This window comes from Drosophila nasuta, unplaced genomic scaffold, assembly GCF_023558535.2.
Source record: "Drosophila nasuta strain 15112-1781.00 unplaced genomic scaffold, ASM2355853v1 ctg26_pilon, whole genome shotgun sequence".
NCBI lineage: Eukaryota > Metazoa > Arthropoda > Insecta > Diptera > Drosophilidae > Drosophila > Drosophila nasuta.
This window is the reverse complement of record NW_026869474.1, coordinates 52,499-62,315: the sequence shown is the minus strand read 5'-3', so window position 1 is coordinate 62,315 and position 9,817 is coordinate 52,499. Positions and strand designations below refer to the sequence as shown.

The 9,817-nt window shown below is 41.4% G+C and overlaps 1 protein-coding gene across 1 annotated transcript; it reads left to right on the top strand.

Moving 5' to 3' along the window:
* Positions 1-799: 799 nt before the first annotated feature.
* LOC132797830 (uncharacterized) lies at positions 800-2,929 on the top strand. Its single transcript, XM_060809603.1, has 3 exons — positions 800-933; positions 1,348-2,331; positions 2,443-2,929. Exons 1-3 carry the CDS (start codon positions 800-802, stop codon positions 2,927-2,929), a joined length of 1,605 nt encoding a protein of 534 aa, XP_060665586.1.
* Positions 2,930-9,817: the final 6,888 nt, after the last annotated feature.

The following is a 9,817-nucleotide window of genomic DNA, read 5'->3' as shown; positions in this document are numbered from 1 at the left end:
TGAGTGAAAATAGATAGATGTAAGGGTATTTCAATATTGCTTTTTCGAAAACAGGCTAGCTAACATACAACAATACAATAAAACAATTACGCTAACCTGGCCTCACGTTTGGGCGCCAAATAATATAATTAAACTGTAACGTATAACGAAGCTTGTTCGTTTAAGAAGCTGGTGTGCTTGTAACGATACGAAAGGTGTACGCGATCGCTACGGCTGTTGTCTGGTCGGATGGGAGTGGGCTAAAGAGAAAAAATCCTTTCCGCTACGTGCTTCCGTAGATTAATTACATTATTAATCAATTCGCGTACTTAAGGAAGGGGAAAACGGGGAAAAGACATACAAGGACAGTAAACAAAAGAGGTAAAGAGTTAGAAGAAAACTGGAGGAAAAACAAGTTAGGGATCTACCTTCGACTTGGAGCACTTCTCCTTTACGGTGCACTCATTGGTGCAGACGCCCACCCTACCATGATCCTGCAAAGCCAATGTAAAAATCAATTTAAATGACAGGATCCCTTAGAGAAGCTCCTCGTTATTCAACCCTCCCCATACAAACGCTGCATGGTTCCAAATTTGAAAACTTACTCGCACATACTAAACATTATAACAAATTTATTTAAATTAAGAAACATAAAGAAAAAGGCAAATAAGGTAACAAAAGAAAACATGGACGGAATAAGAAATAACGACGTTGAAATATTAAAGCCAATTTAAATCTATTTCATAAATACTTAAAGGGAGAGAATGGGGAAGCATACAGGTCAAAGTGTCTGATTGCATTCAACTTGGTGAATGCCAGCATGATTCCTGTCACTGCTTTCTCCAAACCGACGCACTACCTCCACGTGGTTCTCCTGGATTGTCGCTCGACAGCCGTTGAGTGGCAAACTAAAGCGCGCGACGAGAGTCCAAACTCTACAAACTATGTTTTGGCGTAGGACTTGGAATCCACCCATGCAAAACACAATTTCAGTGAAGGAAGCAAGAGAAGCCTCGGAAAGGAACCGATCTAACGTTGACGACCATAGCAAACGTAAAAGGACAATGATTTGAGAGTATGCACCTGGAACGTACGAACTTTGTACAGACCTGGTGCTGCTCAACAACTAGCAGATACCCTCAACAAATGTAGGGTTGACATCACTGCTATCCAGGAGATGCGATGGATAGGACAAGGCTGCATAAAGAGGAAGAACTGTGACATTTACTACAGCTGCCATCCAGAACGGCATGAATTTGGTTGTGGTTTCGTTGTAGGTGCCAGGCTGCGGCGCCGAGTCTCTCACTTTCGGCCAATAAACGAGAGAATTGCAACGATCCGAATTACTGCCAAGTTCTTTAACATCAGGCTGATATGCGCACATGCCCCAACGGAGGAAAAGGACGATGCCACTAAGGACGCTTTCTATGCGGAGCTCGACCGAGCTTATGGCCGCTGTCCTTCCCATGACATTAAAATTCTCCTCGGGGATTTTAATGCCAAGGTAGGACGAGAAGACATCTTTGGTGCCACCGTCGGGCGATTTAGTCTACATGAGACCACCTCGAGCAATGGTCTCAGATTAATAGGCTTTGCAGCTGCGCATAATATGGTAGTTCGTAGTACCGGATTCCGTCATTTGGACATCCATAAGGCATCTTGGCTCTCTCCCGATCGACTGACCAGAAATCAGATCGATCATGTTGTGATCGATGCAAGGCACGCATCTAACATACTCGACGTACGATCCTGTCGGGGTCCCAACATCGACTCCGACCATTATCTTGTTGCAGCTAAGATTCGCACACGGCTATGTGTGGCGAAGATTGCACGTCGAAATGCGTTAAGAAGGCTGGACATCGGAAAGCTGCAATCACAACAGGCGAAGAATGCATTCTCCACTCACGTCTCGGGGCTATTAAGCCGAGCACCTTCAATACCTCAAGACATAAGCGATATGTGGGCGCTCATATCTCACTCCCTGCGAGCTTCGGCAAAAGAGGTGCTTGGATTCCAGCGTCCTCTAACAAGGAATCCATGGTACGATCAGGAGTGTCGTGACGCAACAGCTGCAAAGGACGCCGCCTACAGAAGAACACTGCAGGCTGGGGCGACACGAGCTATTGTGGACGTCTACAGGTTGAGAAGAAGATACGAAAAACGCCTTTTCAGACGCAAGAAGAAAGAGCAGGAAAGGCGAGAGTGTGAGAGCATAGAGAGCAGCAGATGCAGAAATGAAGCACGTAACTTCTACCAGAGGGTGAAGCGTCTGACCCAAGGATTTAAGTCTGGTGCAGTGGCGTGCAGGGACGATGATGGAAACCTTGTCACAGAAGCAGAGGTCGTGCTGAGGTTATGGAGGGATCACTTTTCGAGTCTGTTATCTGGCTCAAGCACAGACTCTTAAGATTATGATCCACGAACCCCAATCTATGGCACTGATATTGAAGTGCCAATCCCAAGTCATATCGAAGTCAAGGATGCAATCCAACGGCTTAAGAACAACAAGTCTGCAGGTGCTGACGGCCTGCCGGCAGAACTGTTTAAGGCAGCTGGTGATATGTTGGTAGGGATATGGCTCACGGAGAGCATGCCCGAAGATTGGAATCTCAGCATGATCTGTCCCATCCTGAAGAAGGGTGAAGCCACGGTGCGCACCAACTACCGCGGAATTAGTCTTCTTCCAGTTGCGTACAAGGTCGTAACGAGCGTATTGTGTGAAAGACTGAAACCCCATGCTGAAGCACTGATTGGACCTTATCAGTGTGGGTTCAGGTCTGGCAAGTCCACTGTTGACCAGATTTTCACCTTGCGCCAAATCCTGGAGAAGTCTTACGAAAACCAGATCGACACGTACCATCTCTTCGTCGACTACAAAGCTGCATTTGATAGCCCCGGCGAGATCGCCTATATGCCGCCATGTCTGAGCTTGGTATACCAGCAAAGCTGACTAGACTTTGCAGAATGACATTGAGCAACACCATCAGCTCTGTCAAGGTAGGATGTGGCCAATCCGAAACCTTTACTACCAAGTGTGGCCTCAGACAAGGTGACTCGCTATCTTGTATACTCTTCAATATTTTAATGGAGAGTATTATAAGAAAGGCCGGTGTACATCGGACGGGCACGATATTAACCAACAGATGTGTCCAGCTCCTTGGTTACGCTGATGATATTGATATCATTGGCCGCACCAAGCGTGATGTCACAGGAGCCTTCGGGGCTATTGAAAAGGAATCAGCAAAAGTAGGACTAGCAGTTAATATGGAGAAAACAAAGTTTATGGTGTGCTCTAGCAGAGAATCGCGGCGTCTTGATTCTCAGCTGACTGCAGAAAACTATAGCTTTGGGTCCGTCAAGGAGTTTATTTACCTAGGCACTGCTATAACAAGCACAAATGATGTCAGTCTGGAGATTAAGCGGAGAATAACACTTGCCAGGTGACTAACAGGTGTTACTTTTGGCTCAGTAGAGCTCTCTCTCGACGCACAAAACCACACTCTACAAGACGCTCATTCTTCCAGTACTCTTATATGGTGCAGAGTGCTGGACTGTGACGCAGTCAGATGCAGCTGCTCTTGGAGTGTTCGAGAGGAAAATTCTTCGCAAAATCTTTGGTCCAATCTGCGTGGACGATGTTTATCGCATACGATACAACCACGAGCTGTATGAGCTATACGGCGATGTTGACGTGGCCAGTCGAGTGAAATCCCAAAGACTTCGCTGGCTGGGCCACGTTGCCCGTGTGGATGAAGATGCTCCGGCTCGTAAGGTGTTTGATGCGATGATTGTTGGGACACGAAGGAGAGGACGACCCCGAACGCGTTGGCAGGACCAGGTGATGGAAACCCTGTCCACACTTGGTGTTACCAACTGGCGAAGGCGCGCTCAGGACAGAGCCGCGTGGAGGCACATCGCGCTTCAGGCTGAGACCCGATAAAAGGGTTGCAATGGCCACATAATAATAAATAATAAATACTTAAAAACTAAATAAATAGATAAATAGAATAATTATGATTAATAGAAATAGATAGCCAATATTTCGTATTGCAATTTTTATATGGATCGCTAATTAATAGATAGTTTTTATGTACTATAAAACTATTTAATTAGGAATCCATATCCTTATATGGCAATGGACCATCGGCAAATGCCCAGCCCTAAGAAACTTAAGGTTCCTCAGGCGCAGCGAAATGAAGCTGCCAGCGAAACAAATAAAAATAAACTTCGTTTGGACTATAAATTCTACATTCAACAGATGCAATAAAAAAAAGCTCTGTAGCGAACAATAGGATAAAAGCTACGTAGGTATAAACAAAAAGCTCACTTACATCATTCTCCAGCGACGAAAGATCTTTCACAGCCGGTGATATGTGTGTGTGTGTGTTGTTATGTTGTTGTGGTTGCAGCTGTGGAGCAAAAATTTAAAGCCCTAACAAAGGCTTTCTACTCAAACGTTGATCTGAGCTTTTATGCAAGATGTTCCATTGTTTACTTTGTAAACAATTATAAATGTAATTTTAAAATTGCAATTCATGACAGAAAACAAAAGTATTTACGGACAAGATATATGCAGGACGGCTTATGATAACTAATGAAGTGTATTTACATCTGATACTTGGTATATTATACCACGAAATCATATGTAAATTTACATCACAGTTTTTCGTCCATTCAACATATATGTATGAACGCAAGCAAGACTTTAAACGAACAAAATAGAATACAAAGAAGCACTAATTAAGTGGCAGAAGGCCCAAAATGAACAATGTCGAGATACATATACTAAACAACACAATCATCTATGGCACGGTCATCTTCGGAGACATTTCCTCAGGTCGTAGCACGGTCACTTGCACATATACCACATCTGGGGTAATGTTGGCGTTCTCCTTGGTTTCCCTCTTAGGGACAACTCCCAATGCAAATTGAGGTGGCGGCGGTGCGGTAGCGCTGCAAATCGCTCCTCTAATTTGTGCCAGATTGCAGTGCTGACTCCCGCTTGCAGCTATCAGCTGATCTGCTGCAGCTTTCGCAGCGGTCGTGCAGAAGCTTTAAAAGCTTTAGTACAAGCTTTGTTCTGCCGACTGTCGAAGCGGAGTGGATGAGCTTTGCTTGGTGGCTTAACTTCGTAAGCACCAACAATATCCAAAAGTACAATATGAAACTACGTGCCGTCTGATTTTGAAAGAAAAATCAGATCATGAATACATGTAAACTTTATGTCTGCCGTGTGCAATAGTTACCCTGCCTTTTGGACGGCACCATAAAAACTCCAAATTTTGTCTCCGCCTGTTGGCTATTGCCTGCTGACCGAAAAGGGGTGTTTTCACACAATTGCACTATGCAGTTTTTTTTTAACTGAATATTTATGTTGGAACGTTACGTTAACGGCCGTCGCACTTAATTCTCAATTTATATATATATATTTCACCTGGTGCGACTTGTCACGACCAATTCAGAAAAATGACTTTTGAGATTGCATGACCAGCACGACTGAGCAAAAAAAAAAAACTGGCTTGTCAATAGGGCGTTAAACTTTGTTGCATTTTTATCGTCCCATTCTTTGACATTCACTGCCTCAAGATGCATCTATCGCAAAAATCTTTTTGATGTTGCCAAGCCCCACACACAGATGGCGCTAATAAATGTGTGCCAACAAAATACAATTATCCTAAAAGTTTATACCAACATTAAACAATTATTATACATTTAACATTTAACTAACAAAATTTGGATTATTAACATATATATAACATACATAACTTTAATAAATATACTACATTAACTACTTTTCTACAAATAGAGCCGTGGCGCTGACGGTTTCCAATAGCAAAAACTTTTGCCTACTTTTAGGCCCAACAAATAAATGTTGGCGGTCCAAGCGACCACTACAGATATTAATTATTATCAAGAATTTCACAAGCGAAGGTAACGCATTTGGCATTTGCCGAAGTGAACAGTATCACTGTGAGTGATTTTTGTAATATTTGTGCAGTTTTAGTTTATTCATTCGTTTATGATTGTTTTGTGTATTTCACAAATTAATAGTAAATTTGCGTTAATATAAGTTGATAAATGAAAACGATCCCGGTGCCTTTTCAGCGAGTGATGGTCACATATACGGTCGTTAATCATACAACTTATACTGTGTTTTGATGATCCCGGTGCCTTTTCAGCGATTGATTGTCACATATACGGTCATCGCACACAGTAGTTTGAGATGGCGAATTTTTGTTTCTTTTCCATTTTCGTTGTTTTCTTTTTATGAGTTTCTGTGTAATGATGATCCCGGACCAGATTCAAACACTTTACCTCGAAGAACCGTTACAGGCAGAAGAATTCTCTCCACCAACCACCAATACTTAAACTGCATGTCCGCAGCAACAGATACAGAACAACCGGACAATCAACAATTAAACATTCAGATGGAACACCTCAACAACGAGGAAAAACAACAATTACTTAAAATATGCAAGGCGTTCAAAAGTCTCTTCCACAATGAAAGCAATTGACTAAAGTTCTCTAACGCTGTCAAACATTCTATACCAACAATGGATAACATACCGATTCACACAAAATCTTACCGGTATCCATTTGTACATAAGGACGAAGTACGAAAGCAAATTTCAAAAATGCTCGAACAAAACATCATAAAACCAGTCATTCACCTTGGAGTGCACCCGTCTGGATTGTACCTAAGAAAAGTGACAGCACTGGTGAAAAGAAGTGGCGCTTAGTAATCGATTTTCGGAAACTAAATGAGAAAACTATTTCTGATAGATATCCTATCCCGAATATTGCAGATATACTAGACAGCATAGGGAAGACCATATATTTCACAACATTAGACCTTGCAAGTGGCTTTCACCAAATTCAAATGAACCCAAACGACGCAGAGAAGACAGCATTTTCTGTTGAAAATGGGCATTATGAGTTCACGAGGATGCCCTTTGGTCTTAAGAACGCTCCTGCCACGTTCCAACGCGTTATGGACAACGTCTTAGGTGACTTAGTCGGTGACGTCTGTCTCGTATACCTCGACGACATAATAGTATTCTCACCCTCACTTCAAAACATATAGCAGATATTAAATCCGTATTCACAAAGGCTACAAAACGCAAACCTAAAAATCCAACCGAGCAAATGTAGCTTTTAAGGAAGGAAATCGATTTCTTGGGACACATCGTTACTCAGGAAGGAGTGAAACCAAACCCACTGAAAATTCAAGCCATCAAGGACTTCCCCTGCCCAAGAACGACAAGAGAAATTAAGTCATTTTTAGGATTATTAGGGTATTACAGGAAATTCATAAAAGACTTCGCGAAGATAACTAAACCCATAACAAGACAGTAAAAGGAAAGAAATCTGTAATAATATACGATGAATTTAAACAAGCAGTCGAAACGTCGAAAGATCTTCTTTGTAATGATCCAATACTCATATACCCTGATTTCAACAAACCATTCACGTTGACCACAGACGCAAGTAATTATGCGATAGGCTCAGTATTGCCACAAGGCCCAGACCATTGATGAAAGCCCCAACCGCCCCAGAAGGACCATTGGCGGTCGTGCATATAGATATTTATTCCTTTAATAATATTTGTAACCTCACCATTATCGACAAATTCTCCAAGCTAGCACACACTTGGCAATAGAAATTCAATTAAAGTCGCCGATGCTCTATTACAGTTCATAAGTCATTACGGCGCACCAAAGAAAATAATTTTCGACCAGGGCGCGGAATTTTCGGGCAGTCTATTCAATGATCTCATAACCCAATTCCAAATAACGGCTCATACAACCTCATTCCAACAATCAACTGGTAACGCTTTTGTCGAAAGACTGCATTCAACCTTAACCGAACTATACAGAATAATCATGGCCAAAAGGAAGGAAGCACGAATAGAATGCGGACATGACCAAATACTCACCGAAGCAGTTGCATCGTATAACAAGTAAGAAAGTTACAGTCGAGTGTGCTCGACTGTGAGATACCCACTACCCAATTTTAATAAGGGCAAAATATTGCGGTATCATTTTCAAAATATACCGAAAATACTAAAAAATACTAAAATATACGAAATGGTATGTTTGGTATATCGTATAGTACACCACTCAAAATATACCATAGATGGCACAATATCAGATTGTCGGCCAAAGCAACTCAGACCCCTAGTAAGTTGGCGTTTTTGCCCATACAAAAGTATTTCTTTAATAACTTCCACAATTTTTATCTGATCGCAACCAAATCATAAGGAATCATAACTATGACAGTAGTTATTGTATATACCAAAATTTGCACCTCTAGGTTTAAAATTACGCTTGTTATTGGATTTTTTGATTTGCGGGGGCGGAAGTGGGTGTGGCAAAAATTTGAAACAAACTTGATCTGCGTGCAAACATAACAAATGCTGTCGAAAAATATTATAACTCTATCTCTTATAGTCTCTGAGATCTAGGTGTTCATACGGACAGACGGACAGACACACAGACGGACATTGTAAATTGTAAACGGAAATGTTGAATGGGGTGATGTGCAAGGTGCGGGGATATTTGTTTCATCAACTCCTTTCGAGCTTTTCACGGAAGAACTCACATATTCAATAAAACAATAACATTCGACAATCACCACGACTACCTTAGCAAACTAAATGAATTTAGAAAAGAAATATACCCAAAAGTACAGGAGCACTTAAACGCGAACACAGGAAAAGGTTGGCTAAATTAAATGAGGACAGAGAGACACCAGTCCAAGTCGAACATAATGATATGATATTAAGAAAAGAAAACAACAAGTTGTTCACAACACAAAGTGGATAAAGACAATGGTGTCACCTTGCTAAAAACTAGAGGTCAAAAACTACACAAGCAAAAATTAGCAAAACGGTTAAGAGACAAACCATATCACCAACAAGCTAATACGCAAAAATTGTAAAATTCGACAACGACAGCGACAGCGACAGCGGCGACAGCAGCAGAGCTTTAATTTTTAATAATTTAGATTGTTAGTTAGTTAGTTCTCATCCAACTCTTAAATAAAGCACTTGGCTTTTTTAAAACAAAATTAATCCATTTTGTTAATTTATATATACTTTTGGGGTCGGAGATGCCTCCCTCTACCTGTTACATATATTTCCTGCCGGCACACGGGTATAAAACAAAAAATAAATACAAAATTGTAAACGGAAATGTTGAATGGGGTGATGTGCAAGGTGCGGGGATATTTGTTTCATCAACTTAGTTGATGCATAAGGAGAGACTTCTCTCGCTAACGATCTCAAAATGTGTGATGTAAGACTTTAAATGATGTGTCTTCTATAGCTGGTTGACAATTGAATTGATCATCATCATAATCATTATCAACATTATATCATCATCCTGAGCATTAACACTGTCCATTCCCCAATGCAATGTCTTCTCTACAACGCAATTAAGTTTTGAGTATTGACTCTTAGCACTGTGAAATGTGAGTTTCCTTTTGTTTTTAGCTGGTGTGTTTCCCTCTCGGTCTATTGGAGTGTAGTTTTGCATAGTTTTTTCAGTCTTATTTCAGTTCTCGAAACAGCACAGTGCTTTATTTTGTGAGTATTTCTAACATATTACAGAATTCTCTCGCAAGTGAGACTCCCTCGGCCACTGGACTGGTTACCAGTCTGCTTCTCTGGCCAGTGACATCAATTCACTTCTTATTTTCGTGGCTGTGAAATATAATCTCCCCATACTGAGTCCATCCGGAAGAGTATGTAACTCTCTAACAAAATTTCTTCTGTCTTCTTGCTGGAGTATAGTCGCTTGAGATTTGATTTAATGTCATCCCAACTGAGGAGTACATC